At 41.7% G+C, this 20,661-nt stretch overlaps 1 protein-coding gene across 1 annotated transcript in view; it reads left to right on the top strand.

Moving 5' to 3' along the window:
- The first annotated feature begins 583 nt into the window (after positions 1-583).
- CANX (calnexin) overlaps positions 584-20,661 on the top strand; it is a 31,991-nt gene continuing 11,913 nt past the window's right edge. Inside the window, 7 exon segments of the mRNA NM_001003232.1 lie at positions 584-682; positions 16,733-16,909; positions 17,428-17,501; positions 18,206-18,264; positions 18,686-18,827; positions 19,404-19,485; positions 20,018-20,210. Coding sequence (NP_001003232.1) covers positions 16,736-16,909; positions 17,428-17,501; positions 18,206-18,264; positions 18,686-18,827; positions 19,404-19,485; positions 20,018-20,210 — 724 coding nt within the window. The 5' untranslated portion in view covers positions 584-682; positions 16,733-16,735.

The following is a 20,661-nucleotide window of genomic DNA, read 5'->3' as shown; positions in this document are numbered from 1 at the left end:
CACCTCCAGGCCGGGCCAAGGGAGCCCGCGCGTGGTTCCGTCCGCGCAGCGCACACGCCGCCTCCAGGAATTGGCCCTTCTCGATGGCCCAACGGATCGCCCACTCCCCTGCCGGCTGCCCTCTGCCCCTCAGCAAGGGGGACGGGATGCACGTCCTGGCGACCAGGTTCAGGCATCAGCGGCGAGCAGCCGCAGAGGCGGGGGAGACTCCGGGCAGCAAGCCCACTAAGGCAGCGGGACGACGCGGCGGCTGAGCGCCCGCCCGGCCGGCCCCGCCCCAGGGCGCGCGCCCGCTGCTCCCGATTCCGCGGCGGCCCGCCCCCTTTCCTCCGCCCAACCAGCAGCCACTTCCTGCCTCTGCTCCGGCCAATCCTTACACTCCACGAAGAATAGCCCTAGGGGGCGTGTGGGAAGGTGCCTAGAGCGATGTCTCCCTCGACCAATCAGCTCCCGGAGCTGGCGCGGGGGAGCGGGACTTGGCGCTGGCCCTGGCTACTCAGGAGCGAGGGGCGGACGCAGGGCTGGGCTTCGCGCGGTGGAGCTCGCTCGCGCGGCAGCCGCGGTAGCTGAGGCCTCTTGGTCCCGCGGCACGTGACGGTCGGGCAGCCTCCGCTGCTGTCTCCACTGCAGCGCGGGGCCGGGCGTGCGGGCGGGTGGAGGCGCGGGCCGCGCACGACTCGAGGTGAGGCGGGAGGCCTGCGCGTGTCCTCGGGCCTGTGAGGACCTCGGGGGGCCTGGGTGCGCGGCGCGGGCGGGCGAAGGGCGGGCGAAGGGCCGGGCGTGGCCGGGGCCCAGGGGGTCGGGTCGGCTTTCGAGAGCCCAGGCCCCCGCAGGCGCGCGGGTCGTGAGGGACAGGGCCTGCTGCGGGGCCGCCTGGCGCGGGAAGCCGGGCCCAGGCCGCGCCGCCGGGGTCGGGAGGCGTGGCAGGTGCCCTGGAGCCTCCCTTGACCTCTGGGTGGCTAACTTCTTCCTATGGCTTTGCTTCTGGGGCTTTCTGAGGCCTTTTCCTGGCTACCCGGGACGCCGCGAGGTGGGTTGGAGTATGCCGGGAACTATCTGGAGTGGGCTCGGGCCTAGTGGGTGCTCGTAGCAGGGGGGGGAAGGTGCTCTCCGATCGCGAGAGAATGCCGGCGATCTTAGCCTTCCAGGTTCAATACCGGAAAATAAAACCGCGGAGTGAACACCGAGCTCTAGCACCCCGAAGAATGTGGAGAATGTGCTAGAACGCGGCGTGGTGGGAAAACTTCAGGCTGAACGCTTACACCTAAGGGGCTGGGGAGTAGTCCGGTCGGAAATGCAGTGGACATTAAGAGCAAGAAAGCACCTGGGATCTCACGGTGGGCACGGCGCTTTATGGTGGAAGAAACTGAGACCCAGAGCTATGAAATGACTGTCCCAAGGTCATGCCGTTAATTTTATGATCACGTTTGGGGCTGTAGTCGAGGGCAGGGCAGGCTTGGTGCAGTAGTTACGGGTAAGGCCCTGGTTCAATCCCCTTTTTGGACTGTTTGTTGTTGTGTGAACTTGGGGCAGTTTACTGATCCTCTGTGGCCTAGTTCTATCCTCATAACGGACATAATACTACCTGATGGAGTTGTTAGAATTAAGTTGTGTGTGCAAGAAGACCGGGAAGCCTGACACATATTAACTGCCAGATAAATAATGATCGCAACAAGTTATGACAGCCCAAATGCTCGTATCCTGAGCTTGGAATTAAGTCCTGTTCCCTAGTACCTAAAGGCACAATTATTTATTTTTATTTTAAATTTTCGTTGACGTACAGTGCAATGTTGGTTTCTGGCTGAAGCCACATTACAGTAAGGGGAGGGAGAACAGGATCTAATGGGTCAGTTGCTGGGCATGGCGCAAGTAAGTGAATGCCGGTTAGACTGAGCTGAATATTAAAAGTTTGTGAGGACAAAGGTGAGCCACGGTGAAGTCTCTTTACTTCTTATTTAGGAAATAGAACATTTTGTTCAATGTTTGAATGAGTAGACTTTTGTTTCTAAGAGAAGAATTGTGTGGTTTTTGGAAATTACTCTGTATCTTAGCTTTTCCAGCATTGTTTGAGGGTCATGAATAGAACCACTGCCGTGTTGTACACTTGCTGTAATTATACTTAAAGCAGACTTGGAACAGAGGTAAAGCACTGTGTGGGAGCTCTCTGCACCAGCCAGGAGGCACACGAAAACTTGCTTGGCAACTGGATTAGGAGAAGGCTAGAGTGGACTGTGTATTAGAGTGTATGAGTCCCACAACAATAGATTTTCTGGCCTATCTGAATAACTATCTTACCAGAACAGACCGTTCAACTCACATGTTATCTTTTCAAGAACCAGGAGAGGTGAACGTTTGGGCAGAGCTGTTGCTGCTGTTTGGGCAATCATGCTCTTGCATCCTTTCGTTAGAGTTCACTTTGCCTTGCTAAGATAGCTTCAGGGACAAAGTGACAGTTGGTAAGCCAAATGCAAAGTCTTGAATTCCAGGCACAGTGTGGTAACTGGCTTATGAACCGCGCTGGTTTCCACATCTTTAATATGGAAATGGGAAGTCTCCCACCTGCCATACCATTCAGGGGCTATTGGGAAGGACAAATAAGATGGTGAACAGGGAAGTACTTTGAAGAGTGTGCTGCACTGTGCAGATAGAACTGGCAGTCCATAACAACTCCTGGGAAAAATAAAAGCTCCCAAACATAGTTGTAACGTATATAACTTAATGTAGAACTTCATCAGGAAACCACTAGTTGGTCGCTTTTTTAACTGCTGCAGATGTACTTTTAAATTGTCACTGTGAACTGTGAAAACTATTTGGAGAATTTTGTTTTTTAAAGAATTGAGAGGATCTTCAGCAGTGTGTTTTGAGTATTCACATGTTAAACCTACTTAGTTTATAGCAAAAAAGAAAGTGCTATGGGAAAACCAATTATATTGTTCCTGTCAATGAAAAACAATTCAAAACTGTAAATAAGATAGTATAGATATATTTTTAAATAGATGAGCATTTACAATAAGACTCATGTTTTATGTAGTTTTATATAGTTCCCCCCACCTCCCCAAATGCTTTTACTTTTTGACCAGATGCATGTGTAATATAATCATAAGATACAGAGTAGTAAAATAGTTCGTCTGGGGCAGCCCAGGTGGCTCAGCGGTTTAGCGCCACCTTCAGGCCAGGTGTGATCCTGGAGAGCCAGGATCGAGTCCCACGTCGGGCTTCCTGCATGGAGCCTGCTTCTCCCTCTGCCTGTGTCTCTGCCTCTCTCTCTCTCTCTCTCTCTCTGGGTCTCTTATAAATGAATAAATAAAATCTAAAAAAAAAAAAAAAAAAAAAGCCCAGAACCAAGTGGCTTTCCTAATTAATCCTACCAAATACTTAAACAAGAATTAACCCCAGTCATTTATGAACTCTTCCAAAAATAGGAGAGAGCATGCTTCTCATTCTGTGAGGCCAATATTACTCTGATACCAAAACCAAAGACTTCACAAGAAAACTCTAGTCCTGTATCTTTTATGAAAATAGATGGAAAAGGGCAGCCTGGGTGGCTCAGCGGTTTGGCGCCGCCTTCAGCCCAGGGTCTGATCCTGGAGACCTGGGATCAAGTCCCGCATCAGGCTCTCTGTGTGGAGCCCGCTTCTTCCTCTGCCTGTGTCTCTGCCTCTCTTTTTCTGTGTGTCTCTCATGAATAAATAAATAAAATCTTAAAAAAAAAATAGATGGAAAACCCCTCAAAATGCTAGCAGATGGGATTCAGCAACATATAAAAAAGAATGTAAAAAAAAAAAATTGTAGGGCAGCCCCAGTGGCGCAGCAGTTTAGTGCCGCCTGCAGCCCGGGGTGTGATCCTGGAGTCCCCAGATCGAGTCCCACATTGGGTTCCCTACATGGAGCCTGCTTCTCCCTCTGCCTGTGTCTCTGCCTCTCTTTCTCTGTGTCTCTCATGAATAAATAAATAAAAAATCTTAAAAAAAATAAAGTAAAAAGAATGTATACCATGACCAACTGGGATTTACCCTAGGAATGCAAGGTTGGTTCAACATACAATAATGAATATAACATGCTACATTATAAAGGACAAAACCACATCTTAGTAGACACAGATAAAAGCATTTAACAAATGCAGCTCCCTTTCATGATAAAAATACTTAACAAACTGGGAATACAAAGAGCTTCCTCCACTTGATGAACATACAAATGATCCCTTCCTGGGGGTTTCTTCTGTTCCTTTTTTTAATTTCTCATGGATTATGGGAATTAGGGTTGAAATTTCCTAACTTTTAAGAAACAAAGTCCCACAAATAAAAGCCCAGAACCAAGTGGCTTCATTGGTGAATACTATCAGAAACCTAGGGAAGAATTGACAGCAATCTTTCCACAACCTCTTCTGAAAAATAGGAGAGAGTATTCTCAACCCATTTAGTAAGGTCAAAGCTTCCTAAATGCCAAAACCGACAAAGACTTCACAAGAACCATAGACGAAGGGATCCCTGGGTGGCTCGGCGGTTTGGCGCCTGCCTTTGGCCCGGGGTGCGATCCTGGAGTCCCGAGATCAAGTGCTGCATTGGGCTCCCTGCATGGAGCCTGCTTCTCCCTCCTCCTGTGTCTCTGCCTCTCTCTCTCTCTCTCTCTCTCTCTCTCTCTCTCTCTCTGTCTATCATGAATAAATAAATACATCTTTTTTTTTTTTTTTTTTTTAAAGAACCATAGACAAGCATATATATGGATTTTTTTTTAACATCAGCTCTGCACCCAGCATGGAGCTTGAACCTATGACCGTGTGATCAAGAGTTGCATGCTCTGCTGAGCAGCCAGGTGCCCCAGACTAATATTTCTCATGAAAAAAATAGACAACTTAAAAAGACAAAATATAAACTTTTAAATTTAGTAAACTTAAATAATTTAAGCCTCCATTTGTTTTAAAGATCTTTTTATCTAAATAGACCTTTATTGAGGATAAAGTTTGTGCCTTATAGGGTACAGATTTAATATTTCTTTAGTGTTTGTCCATTCCTAAAATTGATCTAAGTGGTTATCTGGATTTGCTGAAATTCAATGCAGACTGTGTTTGTTTCTGTTAAATAAGATACTTTGTATTTAGGTGAAGTCGCATGTATGTTATTAAATGAATGTAGTAAAATAATTTGGATTGTCTTTTTTCAAAATGTGCTAAGAACAGAATTGTAATTAACCAAAAGTTAAATTTTAGAGAATTCATGAAGGAAAGTAATCAGTGACAGAGCAGGAAAAAAGTCACGTAAACACGGACATTCCTATATAGAAATGCTAAAATTGTATGGACACCATTGCTAGGAAGAGTTAAAAATCATACAGTGTGATTGGAGGAAAGCACTTTTTTTTCTTGCTATGCAAAATTATTTAGTTTTGCTTCATGGACGAAGGAAGAGGCAGGAATATTAGACCTCTGGGTGTATTCACTCTGGTTGTACTGATTGTGTATCAAAGAACAAAGTATTTGCATATACCTATAAAGTACTGGTCTCTGACAGACTTTTTTATCTTTTTCTATTTTCACAACAGGCCGTTCTGCCAGTAGTACTATTACCCCTATCTGTAAAACAGGGAAAGAAGACCCTGGAAATTCAGTGAGCTGACCAAGCGTACAGGAAGGGCAGGGGAGTCTGGAGCCCCTCTAGGCTTCTCTGACTTGATAGGTTATACTACCATGTGCACTGTACTTCCCTGGGTATCAGGAACTACTTTTCTGAATCATCAGTTTTAAGATGGGAAATTTGTGTCTCTAGAACTCAAAATGAATTCACTCTTAGAAGTTGAATAGGGAGTGTCTGGGTGTCTCGGTCGGGTAAGCATCTGCCTTCGGCTCAGTTCCTGATCTCAGGGGCCTGGGATGGAGCCCCATGTTGGGCTTCCTGCTCCTCTGCTTCTCCCTCTCCCACTTCCTCTGTCTCCCTCCCTGCTTGCACACTCTCTCAAATAGGTAAAATCTTAAAAAAGAAAAAAAAAAGAGTGGATTGAAGTATTAAAAATGAGCAGATTAGGGGCTCTTGAAGACTCCTCTCCCTGAGATTTTGAAAGCTGGACTTTCTGCTCTATCCTTTGGAAATTGGGAAGCAGGCCAGAAATCATATGCTTTATAAGCGTATGGTATAATTGTGCATGTGTTTCATTCCTGGTTTATTTTTTATTTATTTATTTATTTTTGACAGAACACAAGCAGAGGGAGTGGCAGGCTCTCCATAGAGAAGGGAGCCCAGTGTGGGACTCAATCCCAGTATCCTGGTGTGACCTGAGCTGAAGGTAGATGCTTAACTGAGCCACCTAGGTGCCTCTTGGTATTATTTTTGTAGAAAGATAATACTAGCATGAGTCTTAACTGGTACTAACAAACCTGTGCATTTTTTGCGAGTTAGATGAAAGATAGGTTACGAGTTTATTTTGATATTGACCCCAAAATTGATTTGTAGCACTAATACTACAGTATATTTATGAGCTCTAAAAACACAGCTGAGTATAGATACATAATGTCATCAAGGTCACTTTTAATCTATAAAACCTTTTTATGTTTCCATATATTTGTTTTTAAAGATACTTGTTTGTTTGTTTATTTTTAAGATTTTATTTATTTGAAAAAGAGACCTTGAGGGAGAGCAGAGTGGAGAGCAGAGGGAGAAGCCAGGTCCCTGCGAGCAGGGAGCCCAACATGGGGCTTGATCTCAGGACCTTGGGATCATGACCTGGGCTAAAGGCAGACGCTTAACTGACTGAGCCACCCAGGCGCCCCCAGATTATGTTTTTTTAATCCATCCCCTTGTCCTTTGGTTTCCAGACTTTTTGGACACCATATTATAGAGATGGAGTTCCTGAAGGTCAGAGATGGACTTTTTTCATATTTGATACCTAGTTGGCACTCATGGAATTGGATGCCATCAACAAACATTGGTTTGTCTCACTGGAGCCAAATTTTCTGATGGGCATCAGATGCATTTTCTTCTTTAACCCCTTGGTAATATATAATTCCCCGTTTAAACCTATGACTGCCCAGAAAACACACCTGAACTCTACCACCCAGTTTTTATCAGAAGCCTAGTCAGTAGATTGATTAATGAGCATTTGAATGGTATGCAGTTTGTTGATTTCTCTAGAACCTAGATATTGTAGGCTTTATTTTTACTTTTTATAGATTTATTTGAAAGAGGGTGTGCAAGCAAGAGGAGGTGCAGGAGGAGAGGGAGAGAATCTTGAGCAGACTCCTGCTGAATGCTGAGTCTGAATTGGGGCTCCATCTCACCATCCTGAAATCAGGACCCCAGCTGAAATCAAGAGTCAGATGCTTAAGCCATTGAGGCATCCCAGTGCCCCATACGTCTTGTTTTTAGATCAAGTTCTAGGTCCATAGTAATCAGAACTTGTTACCATATGGTGTTGGTCCCCATAGTATCATTGGTTTTATTGACTTAGTCTTTGCTTACATTAAAGGATGTCATAAGACAGCTGCACAAAACTCATATTTGTTATGCAACTTAAGGGTATTTGAGACAAGTTGTCCACCTCAGTAGATCGTAGGTGTTAAAAGATTTTCATGTTTGTACTTTTGCTTTTTGATTGCTGGCTGTCCTGGAGGTCCATGCCTGTAGTGATTATAATTTGACTGAGATAGGAATTTAAGCGGCCTACTGTGAGACCTGTGTAGCACTGGGTAGTCTAGTTATAAGTTAAGCATCCATTGCATCCTGACTCAGAGGGGCTTTGCTGTAGAGTTTAAGGTAAGAGTCATACAGTGATTAAAAATTATGAGAGACAGGGAGAGAAGTTGGCCCTGAAAGAAAAACAGAAAATGAAGTGCTCTAAGAATATAATGGGTTAAATTCTGGAGGGGGTGTGTGGGTAGGATTGTTGTAATGGCTTGCTGGAATGCGGGAAACCTTGCCCATGAAGACCTAATAGATCTCAGCAGGAACTGTGAAATAGAAGAGAATTCTAGCAAATGTGGTCAGTGTTTATTACAAGAAAATGTATCTCAGTTTTTAATGAATTTATTTATTTATTTACTTATTTTTGTATCTCAGTTCAAAGGTAATTTCTTCATTCACTTTTACCCCTGAGTCTTCCAAATCTAGGAACCACTTATTTTGTGGCTTTGGGGAAGTCAAGGAGGGTGTGCTGTTTGGTTTCTAAAAGCATTATTGCTTTGTTGTCGAACTCTTTGTTACACATTTCCTGTGGATGCTCTTAGAAACAGGAAAGCAAAGTGGTGATACAAGTATGCTCTCTTCTTAGGATTCTGGTAGCGTAAAGACAGGTGAGGACTTTACAAGGGAGAAAAAAACCTGAAATCCTCCTAAATGTTAAAGTATGTGAAAAATCACTTTGTGTCTTTAAGACAAAAGCATTTGTAGAATTACCAAGTAAGATGTAGGAACCTTGGTTTCTGATCTCAAATCTGCCAATAGCTGTGATTTTTGGCAAGTCAGTCTCTGGACCTTAGTTTCTTGTCAAAAAGGAGAGTTAGACTAGATTCCTGTGGTATATTTCAGCCCTAGGGTTTTGTGGGGTTTTTGTTTTGTTTTGTTTTTGTTTTTTTGAAGGGATGGGAGATCAACCATTTGAGGCATAATAGTGGAATGTTCTTTGTTTTTTAAAGATTTTATTTATTTACTCATGAGAGACAGAGAGGCAGAGACATAGGCAGAGAGAGAAACAGGCTTTCTCTGGGGAGCCCAATGTGGGGCTCAATCCCAGGACCCTGGGATCACGCCCTGAGCCAAAGGCAGATGCTCAACCACTGAGCCACCCAAGAGCCCCTTCCCCCCTTTTACTTTTGATTAATTTTTTAAAAGATTTTATTTATTTATTCATGAGAGAGAGGGAGAGAGAGAGAGGCAGAGACACAGGTAGAGGGAGAAGCAGGTTCCATGCAAGGAGCCTGACATGGGACTCGATCCCGGGACCCCAGGATCACGAAGGGAGGTGCTAAACCGCTGAGCCACCCAGGGATCTCCTATTTTTGATTAATTTTTATAGCAGTTTTAGGTTTATGAAAAAGTTACGAAGATAGCACAAAAGGATTCCCATATGATGCATACCCAGTTTCCCCTATTGTTAACAAATTAGTATAGTATGTTTATTACAATTAATGAACCAGTATTGATACATAAATAATGACTCAAGTTCATCTTTAATTTAGACTTCCTTTGCTTTTATCCACTGTCCTTTTTCTGTTCCAGGATACATTACATTTAGTCATGTGTCCTTAGGCTCTCCTTGGCAGTGACCGTTCTTTAGACTTTACTTATTTTTGATGACCCTGATGTTTTTGAGGACTACTGGTTAGGATATTTTGTAGAATGTCCTTTTATTGGGATCTTGTTTGGTGTTTTTCTCATGATTAGACTGGGATAATGGATTTTTTGAGAGTAAGACCACAAAGGTTAAAGTCCTTTTTTCATCACATTGTATCACGGGTACGTACTATCAACATGACCTCTCACTGTTGATGTTGACCTTGATCGCCTGGGTGAGATAGTTTTTGCCAGGTTTCTCCAGTGTAAAGTTCTACTCTCTCCCCATTCCCATACTATGCTCTTTGGAGGGCTACCTTGTGTAGCCACCCACATGTAAGGAGTGGGAATTTGTCTCTCCTCCCCCATTTATTTACCCATATATTTGTATCAGTGTAGATCCATGGACATTTATTTTATACTTTGGGGTATTATCTAGTACCACTTATTTTGTTGCTCATACTATTCCACTTTGGCCACTGGGCATTCTTGTGTTCCTTTGACACCCTTCCTCGCCCCCAATCATTATGAGTGTTTTATTTCTATTTTCTTTTTTGAACACTTTTCTGGCACTGCAAGATGTTCCAGACTCATCTTGTGTATTTCCTGCCCCAGTCCTAGAGTTGGCCATTCCTCCAAGGGTCCTGTTTCCTTTAATTGGAGATAGTATTAAAAATCAAGATCTTGGTACTAGGTATATTTGTTGTTACTGGGCTGTAGTTTCTTCTAGGCCCTCACAGGTGATGCAGCAAGGGAATGTATGCACTAATGGCATATATGTGCATATCTATAAATTCTGCTGTATGTAACTCTCTCCGAATTAACAGTGTGAATTTATACTGATGTCTGCAGCTCTCTTCCATTACCATATGGGCTATTCCAGCCTCTTTCCCTTGCTCATCTTGTCAATTCCCACACCCTCTAGTGAAAAAGTAGCTCCCACCATCCACCACCCATATACTTGTTCAGTTCCAATGTACACATGCAGCCGTGTCAGAATTGTTAACCTGTACACCCATGGGCAGTAACTTGATCAGCTGGAAAAGTGCTTTTGCACAGTCTGGTTTACAGACTCCACCTCTTCCAGTGAGGTTGTTGAATATGACTGTAGCACACAGATTGTTTTATCACAATTCTGCATGCTATCCTTGGGTCACTTGACCTCCTAAATGATTTTCTAAAATTTTCATACGTTAAGATTGACTCTTTGTGCTGTGACATTTCATGGGTTTTGACAAATACATAGTGTTATGTATCTGTAATTATGGCATCCTAAAGAGTAGTCTCACTGCTTAAAGTATCCCCTGTGCTGACATATTTGATCTGACCACCTTCCCCAAACCTCTGGTAACCACTGTTTTTTCTTTTTTTTTTTTTTTTTCTTTTTTTTAAAGATTTATCCATTCATTCATTTGAGACAGAGAGAGAGGCAGAGAGGCAGAGACACAGGCAGAGGGAGAAGGAGAAGCAGGCTCTTCACAGGAAGCCCGATGTGGGACTCAACACCGAGACCCCAGGATCACGTCCCGAGCCAAAGGAATACGCCCAACCACTGAGCCACCCAGGCGTCCCACCACTGATCTTTTTTTTTTTTAATCTTTTTCTTTTATCGATTTTTTTTTAAGATTTTATTTATTCATGAGAGATAGAGAGGCAGAGACACAGGCAGAGGCAGTTGGGCAAGTTACTTTAGGAACATGATTGCTGAATAGATGGTAAGACTACATTTAATTTTGTAAGAAATTGCCACACTGCTTTTCAGAGGGGTTATGCTATTTTGCATTTTCACCAGCAATGAATGAGAGCTCATGTTGCTTCACAAATCCTTGCCAGTTTTTGGATTTTAGCCATTCTGATATGTGCATGGTAGTATCCTGTTTTAACTTGCAGTTAGCTAATAGCAAATGATATTGAGCATCTTTTCATATGCTTATTTTTCATATGACTATCTTTGGTGAGGTATCTGTTCAGAATTTTTTGCCCATTTTGTAACTGGATGGTTTGTTTTCTTGATGAGTGTGAGTTCTCCCAGGTATTTTCTCCTCGTCTGATTTGTCTTTTAATTCTCTTAAGTCTTTCACAGTGTTGAAATTTTTAGTTTTAGTAAAATCCAGTTTACCAATTTTTCTTTTCATTTATCTTGCTTTTGATGTTGTATGTAAAAACTCATTGTCAAACCCAAGATCACCTAAATTTTCTCCAGTTTTCTTCTAGAAAGCATAGTAGTGCAACATGCTATGTAAATACCCACCCAGTCAGTGCTACCTTTTGGATTCCATTTGATAGAGGGACTGAAATAAGATGGGATTCTGTGTTTTAGTAATGTTGCTTTTTCATTAATAAATTAGAGAATTAAGATCACCTTACAATGTATTATTGAATTGTTTTTAAGTATGGACCAGTCTCTGACAAAACTTAGAACATTTTAGCTAACTTACTAGTGATTCTTGGAATTAGAATAAACTTATTGTCTGTAGCATTTTGGGGGTAGTATTGGCAAATTACTGGTGTTAATGCAGCATCTGTAAAGCCGGCAGTAAGTAAGGCTCGTTAAGTGTGCAGAAGAGCTCTAAGAAGTACAGTTTGGCGATACTAATTCCTCACAGGTTCCACAAGCTTCTGGATAATGTGAAAGGAACAGATGTGCCTGTACACTTCTCTCACCTAAAAAACCAAGTTCCGCACCTCAGAATGTGGAGGAAATAGCAGTGGGAGAGAAGTGCATTTTCTGAAGCTTGCTAGAGACTTCCTATGTTGTTCCTGACAAGGCAGGTAGCCTTCTGCTATCTGAAAACAGTTTTCCCTTCAGTGGGACCACTCTGCCTCCCCTACACAGATGTCTTCTTTCCCCCTGTTCCTTGGTCCACAACCTGGGCCAACTATTCTGCAGTTGCTCCGCCCTCACTAACCCTATCTGAACCCCCACCCCCCATTCCAGATCATGGCTCTTCCTGCCTGATTTTCCTGTCTTCTGTTCTATTATATCTTCTCACTATGCAACTGCATAGTAACATTCTGTCTAATGTAATAGAAATGCAGGATTTGAATTCTTTGAGTCTCACTTATTGTGATAATAAGTAGGTGTTTTTTTGTTTTTTGTTTTTTTTTTAAGATTTTACTTAATTTATTCATAAGAGACAGAGAGAGAGAGAGGCAGAGACATAGGCAGAGGGAGGAGAAGCAGGCTCCATGCAGGGAGCCCGATGTGGGACTTGATTCCGGGACTCTGGGATAATGCCCTGAGCCAAAGGCAAACGCAACCACTGAGTCAACCAGGTGTCCCATAAGTAGGTTATTTCAATTTTATTAAGTTTTGATTCTATTTTTTTTAATTTTTATTTATTTATGATAGTCACAGAGAGAGAGAGAGAGAGAGAGAGGCAGAGACACAGAGGGAGAAGCAGGCTCCATGCACCAGGAGCCCGATGTGGGATTCGATCCCGGGTCTCCAGGATCGTGCCCTAGGCCAAAGGCAGGCGCCAAACTGCTGTGCCACCCAGGGATCCCTAAGTTTTGATTCTTAAAGTAAAACATAATGAGAGTAATACCTCACGGGAGGTTTACACGAACAGTGTATATGTAACTGGAGAACTGGGCACAAATGGATTATTCATATACCCTGAGCAGTGGGTCTCAAAGTGTAGTTCCTGGAACTTGTTAGAAAGGTAAAAATCCAGGCCTAAACTGAACCTGAAACTTGGGATGAGCCCCAGTAGTCTGTTTGTTTGTTTCTTTTTTTTTTTTCTTTTTTTTTTTTTTTTTTTTTGAAGATGTTATTTATTTATTCATGAGAGAGACAGAAAGAGAGAGGGGCAGAGACATAGAGAAGCAGGCTCCCAGCAGGGAGCCCAGTGCGGGACTCCATCCCGGATTCTGGGATCATGACCTAAGCCAAAGGCAGACACTCAACCTCTTAGCCACCCAGGCATCCCTGTCCCTGGGAATCTAATCACCATATACAGCATTGTTTTTCTTTTTCTTTCTTATTTTTATTTTTTAAAAATTTATTCATAGAGGGGATCCCTGGGTGGCTCAGCGGTTTGGCGCCTGCCTTTGGCCCAGGGTGAGATCCTGGAGTCCTGGGATCGAGTCCCGCATCGGGCTCCCGGCATGGAGCCTGCTTCTCCCTCCTCCTGTGTCTCTGCCTCTCTCTCTCTCTCTCTCTATCTATATATATATATATATCATGAATAAATAAGTAAATAAATCTATACATGTGTCAAGACACACATTTAAAAAAAAAAAAATTTATTCATAGAGACACAGAGAGAGAGAAAGGCAGAGACACAGGCAGAGGGAGAAGCAGGCTCCATGCAGGGAGCCTGACGTGGGATTCGATCCCAGGCCTCCAGGGTCACACTCCGGGCTGCAGGTGGCACTAAACTGCTGTGCCACCGGGACTGCCCTCTTTCTTATTTTTTAAGATTTTATTTGGGTAGCCCCAGTGGCTTAGCGGTTTAGTGCCGCCTTCAGCCCAGGGCGTGATCCTGGAGACCGAGGATCAAGTCCACATGGGGCTCCCTGCATGGAGCCTGCTTCTCCCTCTGCCTGTGTCTCTGCCTCTCTCTCTCTCTCTCTCTTTCTCTGTGTGTCTCTCATGAATAAATAAATAAAATCTTAAAAAAAAAAAAAAAGATTTTATTTAGGGGCACCTGGGTGGCTCAGTGGGTTAAACCTCTGACTCCTGATTTTGGCTCAGGTCTTGATCCTAGGGCCTTAAGATCAAGTCTTCTGTGGGGCTCTATGCTCAGTGTGGAGTCTGCTTGAGATTCTCTTCCTCTGCTCCTCCCCCTGCTTGCACATTCTCACTCTCTCTCAAAATAAATAAATAAAATCTTTAAAAAGGGGCTCTGGGTGGCTTAAGTCAATTGAGTGTCTGCCATCAGCTCAGGTCATGATCTCAGGGTTCTGGGATCGAGTCCTTCATTGAGCTCCCTGCTCAGTAAAGAGTCTGCTTCTCCCTCTCCTCCCTGCCCCACCGGCCCCATGTGTGCATGCAATCTCTCTCCCTCTCTCTCAAATAAAAAAGATTTTATGATCTATTAGGGCAAGTGCATGCAAGTGGGGGGAAGGGCAGAAGGAGAGGGTCAGACAGACTCCCTGCTGAGTGGGAAGCCTGTTACTGGGCTCCATCCCAGGACCCTGAGATCCTGATCTGAGCTGAACTCATGCTTAACTGACTGAGCCACCCAGGCACCTCTATAGCATTGTTTCTATGAGAGAAAACTTGAGAGTTGTATAAAATTGATTTAGATAATAGGATTGACTCAACCTGTTTAGTTTCAGAGAATAAGTTGTAAATCAAACAGCAGTTTTGCTATGCCATTGTTTATTGTTTTGATTGCAGAAAATGGATCTTCCCAGTGAATAAATGAGAGATTACTTGTATTTTCTTAATATATAAGAAACTGAAACAGGATGTTGACATTAAGAGTTTTTTCTAAAAACTAATAGCCCTAGGAAACGTTATGAATGATTTTATTTAGCACTTATTTTCTGCACTAAATGCTAAGCATTTAGGAAATCCAATCTCTACCTTCTTTAATTTTGTGAACACAGGGATGCCTGGGTGGCTCAGTGGTTTAGCGCCTGCCTTCAGCCCAGGGCGTGATCCTGGAGTCCCGGGATCGAGTCCCACATTGGTCTCCCTGCATGGAGCCTGCTGCTTCTTCTGCCTATGTCTCTGCCTCTCTCTCTTTGTGTTTCATGAATAAATAAATAAAATTTAAAAAAAATTTTTGTGGTCACAGTCCTAAGATACATAAATAAATAAATTCCACTAACTGATGCATGCAAATTTACCTTGTTTTTGTGTTGGATTACTCACTATAAAGGATTATAGAGTTTATAAGGAATTTGGCATTAAATTGAGCATTAGAATAAATTGATTTACATTTTTCTAGAAACTCAGTTGGTCAAAATGGCAGCCTTGGCTGTGAATGGGAGCCATTCGAAGTTTATGAAGGAGCTTCCTCAGGTTTTTTTTCCTCTTTTTTTTTTTTTTTTTTTTTTTGACTTTTCCTGAGAAAGGTCTTCATTATAATCAAGAGGCCAAAAATATTAAGCTCAGGTTTTGTATTTCTTAAATTTTTTTGTTGTGTTAAAAACACATAAGATTTACTATTTTTTTAAAATTAATTGTTGTTTGTAGATTTATTATCCTAACCATTATTAAGTGTACAGTTCTGTGGCATAAAATTTATTTACATTCTTGTGCAGTCATCATCCATCTTTTTCATCTTGCAGAATTGAAACTGTACTCCATACTGTGGAAGCATACTGTGCATCCATGTGACTCAATTTTTTATATCTTTAGATCTGTGGTCCTTGGAAAGAGGACCCACTAACACCCATGACAGTCTAATACAATGCTTAAGGCACTGAAGTGTTTAAAAAATAAGAGATTAAAGTAGCTGGTCCTTAGTTTAATATTTTTGTTGAGTCTTAAAACAATAATCTAAAACTGTATCTAGGGATGCGTGGGTGGTTCAGTTGTTAATAAGTGTCTGCCTTTTGCTGGGGTCATGATCTCAGGGTCCTGGTATGAAGCCCACATTGTGCTCCCTGCTTAGGAGGGAGCCTGCTTCTCCCTCTCCCTCTGAATGTCACTCCCCCAGTTTGTGCACTGTCAAATAAAATCTAAAAAAAAAAAAATCTAAACTAGATGATTTTTGAACAGTAAAAATATCTATATTAAATCTTTAATGTGAGGCTATTTAGCTCTTCTGTTACCATGTCATTATAGATAGTAATTTAGTATATGAAAAAGGCTTTTGTCCATCTTCAAACTCTGTAAACCCAAGAAGTTAGTGTGAAGTTGCATTCAGACACCCTGGATCTAGGTAGTGAACGTGACATTTATATGGGGATAATCGTTTTGAGTTTCATTTTGAAATTTTCTTGAAAGTCATTCTTTTAACTAGCTGATTTTAAGAAAATCCCTTATTTCTGGGCTTACTTTCCTTATTTATAAAATGAAATAGTCACAATAAAGTTCTTTTAGCTCTGATTTGAAAGTCTTAATTTTATTTTTACATTTTTAAAGATTTTATTTATTTATTCATTAGAGACACAGAGAGTCAGAGACATAGGCAGAAGCAGGCTCCCTATGGGGGGAGCCTGCCGTGGGACTTGATCCCAGGAGCCCAGGATCATGCCCTGAGCCAGCCACCCAGGTGCCCTTCCTGAAAGCTTTCATGTTAAATTAGAAGGGGGTCAGTGGGGGTCACTGGGTGGCTCAGCAGTTGCGTGCCTGCCTTTGGCCCAGGGCATGATCGTGGAGTACTGGAATTGAGTCCCACATTGGGCTCCCTGCATGGGGCCTGCTTCTCCCTCTGCCTGTGTCTCTGCCTCTCTCTCTGTGTGTGTCTCATGAATAAATAAATAAAATATTTAAAACAGGGGAGGTCAGTGATCTTTACAGAATATTTGAAAAGAAACAATACATTTAACTTATTTTACTTTTTTCTTTGTAGATCATGGAAGGGAAATGGCTGCTGTGTATGTTACTGGTCCTTGGAACTACTATTGTTCAGGCTCATGAAGGACATGATGATGATATGATTGATATTGAGGACGACCTCGATGATGTTATTGAAGAGGTAGAAGACTCCAAATCAAAACCAGATACCAGCGCTCCTACATCTCCAAAGGTATGAAGTGGTCTTTGAATCTATTTGTTTTACCTCTTGAGATAATCAAAGGATGAAGTTAAATTTGGATCCTTTTCCAAGGTTAAGAAAAGTTAGCTAAAATAGCAGCCTTTCTTACATATTGTCAGTGATGAATTATATACATTGAATCAAGAGCCAGTTATAAAAATTTGGGATAATCTAAAGCAAATCCTACTAAGAAGGGAATTGTGTTGAAAATTTCAATTCTTGGGGATCCCTGGGTGGCTCAGCGGTTTAGCGCCTGCCTTTGGCCCAGGGCGCGATCCTGGAGTCCCAGGATTGAGTCCCATGTCGGGCTCCCGGCATGGAGCCTGCTTCTCCCTCCTCCTGTGTCTCTGCCTATCTCTCTCTCTCTCTCTCTCTCTCTCTCTCTCTCTCATAAATAAATAAATAAATAAATAAATAAATAAATAAATAAATAAATAAATAAATCTTTTAAAAAAAGAAAAAAGAAAAGAAAATTTCAATTCTTGAGTCATTTTTTTTATTTAACACAGGTCACCTATAAAGCTCCAGTTCCAACAGGGGAAGTGTATTTTGCTGATTCCTTTGACAGAGGAACTCTGTCAGGGTAAGCATTTCTAGGGAAAACTGCCTTAGAGGCATACTTCATGTAAATGTGATGGTGGATTCCTTTTTGGATAGGATTTTATAAAGTAAAATGCCTTAACTATTTTATGTCCCCACTGTTTGTGCTTATTTAGGAGAATTCAGAACATGTCCATTTAGAAAAGTTTTTAGAATATGTGGGTCTAATTTCCATTTCTCTTTACCCATTGACCCTATATGTCTTTTGAACTGAGAAATTTTTTTCTTTTGAGCCTTAAAAAAAAGTGGAAGGGTGACTGGGTGGCTCAGTTGGTTAAGCGTCTGACTCTTGGTTTCAGTTCAGGTCATGATCTCACAGTCATGGGATTGAGCCCCACGTTGGGCTCCACGCTCAGTACAGAGTCTGCTTCAGATTCTGTCTCTCCCTCCTCCCACTCGTGTGCTCACGCATGTGCTCGCGCTCTCTCTCAGTAAATAAAATGTTAAAAAAACTGGAATTATTTCATGGGTTTGATAGTTTTTTTTTTTTATCTCACAAACTCATGGGTTTGTGAGTTGAATACTATGTATTACTGTTTGTGTGGCAGATTTAAAAGTTGAAAGTAGAGTGGTTAAGTAAGCTAAGAAGAGCTGGGTAGATCCTGCTTTTGTTAGTATTTACATTGTTTTCTTTTTACAGACCAGTTATCATTTAAATCTTAATTTGGGGATTTGTCTTAATTACAGGTGGATTTTATCAAAAGCCAAGAAGGATGACACTGATGATGAAATTGCCAAATATGACGGTGAGAATTCCATTTGATTTACATAGAATAGCAGACTGAGGCTTCTTCACATGTGGTTTCCATAGCATCTCTTAAGGCTGGTTTGAAAGGAGTATGTATACAATTTAAGATTTTTCCTTGGAAGCTTTGCTGTGTATTCATAGGATTAGACATGTTGACTATTTTCCACCACAGGATAGTGGTGCTGCTGTCTGTTGGAAATGGAAGGTCTTTCTCAGTATTGATGAAGTGAATATGCTACAGGTCTTATAACTCATCACATGTGTGTGTGGTTAATAGGCTACTCTCATAGGTAAGTGAGATAGGTTAAAAATTTGCCAGTATGATAGACGTGTACAACTTGGAGTTTTGCTTGTTCCCATTTAAGGGCTATTCAAAGGTATAAGTAGGGAGTGGAATTATTTTTTCTGATGTCTTGCAGGAAAGTGGGAGGTAGATGAAATGAAGGAAACAAAGCTCCCAGGTGATAAAGGGCTTGTGTTGATGTCTCGGGCCAAGCATCATGCCATCTCTGCAAAACTCAACAAGCCCTTCCTGTTTGATACCAAGCCTCTCATTGTTCAGTGAGTGAAACGTATGCTTGATAGAAACATCCTAGATCTCAGGAAATTATTACTCTACTTTAAAAAATTATTAGAATAATTATATGTTACAGTAGTGGGGTTCGGGATATATTTAAGCATCCTATAATCTAGTATTTTTTTCCTGCCCAAAAGTCTTTTGAAACGATTGGCTAATTTTTCTCCTGATAGCAGATGATCAGGATTTTATAGTGTATACTGGGAATCTGCATAAGGTCTTGTTTTATTTTACTTATGTTTGGGGGGGTGGTTGAGTAACCATTGAAAAGCAATAGAAGATGAAGGGTGCCTGGCTGGCTGGGTTGGCAAAGCATGAGACTTGATCTTGGAGTTGTGAGTTGAGTCCCAGTTGGGTGTAGAAATTACTTTAAAAAAAAGTCTTCAAAAAAAAAAAAAAAAAAAAAGTCTTCAAAAGCAATAGAAGATGGAATTTTTCTTAAGGATAAATGTATGACCTGTGTGATAAAACATGTGACCAAGATGGGGAGAGAGAAGTAAATAAAGACATTTGACTTTTCAAGATGCCTTATGGTTTTCTGCTTTTCTCTTTGAAATCAGGTATGAGGTTAATTTCCAAAATGGAATAGAATGTGGTGGTGCCTATGTGAAACTGCTTTCCAAAACCCCCGAACTCAACCTGGTAGGTACTTCCTGTTACCTTATGTGGCCACCCACAGTTGTCTTTTAAGAATGTTAGAGAAAAGGAAAGAAAATCTTCTAAGACTTGGGAAAATGAAGACCTCTTCTGCTGTTGAAATATTTAGAGGATTGGGAACGTTGACTTTGACACTTCTTTGCTTTTTATTTAAAATGTGAATTTCAAAGCCATTCTGTCTTACCTCTGATTTCTGTTCTGTGTAATTTTTAGTTTTGGCAAATTTATTTCTTTGTTTTATGCGAGAAGCAGTAACTAAAGAAGATGCTAAATAACATGCATACTCTGATTTTTTTTTTTTAAAGCACTTTCATATATTCTCATGTAAAGTTTCCTGGTAATTTCTCGTTATTCCTTTCACTAGTATCTGTATAAACCTCATAAATGAATTAACTTTTTCTTTAATGTCCCCAAAATTTACTTGGGACTTTACTAGAGGAAGTAGCACACTTTGAGAGTTTGCCTTTGAATACCTTTGATTGAGTCGCTTAAAAATAATTCATTCTTGTTTCTGAAGGATCAGTTCCACGACAAGACCCCTTATACGATTATGTTTGGTCCAGATAAATGTGGAGAAGACTATAAACTGCACTTCATCTTCCGCCACAAAAACCCCAAAACAGGCGTATATGAAGAAAAGCATGCTAAGAGGCCAGATGCAGATCTGAAGACCTATTTTACTGACAAGAAAACACATCTTTATACATTAAGTAAGAAAACATAGTATTTGGGGGTACTCTGGCGCATACATTTATCACCTAATTTAAAGTTTATACATCCAGAAAAGACTCAGGCCTGCAGATACAGAGATTCTTAAGTCCTTGTTGACTTGATATCTTAGTGGTGAAAAGAACTTAATCTTTTTTTTTAAGGTTTTTTTTTTCAAGATTTTATTTATTTATTCCTGAGACATAGGCAGAGAAACAGGCTCCCTGCAAGAGCCCAATGCAGGACTCCACCCTGGATCCTGGGATCATGACCTTAGCCAAAGGCAGACGCTCAACCACTTAGCCACCCAGATGTCTCAAGAACTTAATTTCTCAACACTAAAAAAGCTGCTTTTCCCATAGGTTGAATTGAGAAGTGGGGTTTGAGATTTTAAAGAGTAAGCTTTTATGTGCCTAAAGAGCTTTGTTGGTTCCCCTCCTTTTCTCCCATTGT

The sequence above is a fragment of the Canis lupus genome, chromosome 11 (genome assembly GCF_011100685.1).
Source record: "Canis lupus familiaris isolate Mischka breed German Shepherd chromosome 11, alternate assembly UU_Cfam_GSD_1.0, whole genome shotgun sequence".
Classification (NCBI taxonomy): domain Eukaryota; kingdom Metazoa; phylum Chordata; class Mammalia; order Carnivora; family Canidae; genus Canis; species Canis lupus.
This window is presented reverse-complemented; position numbering and strand designations above follow the sequence as displayed.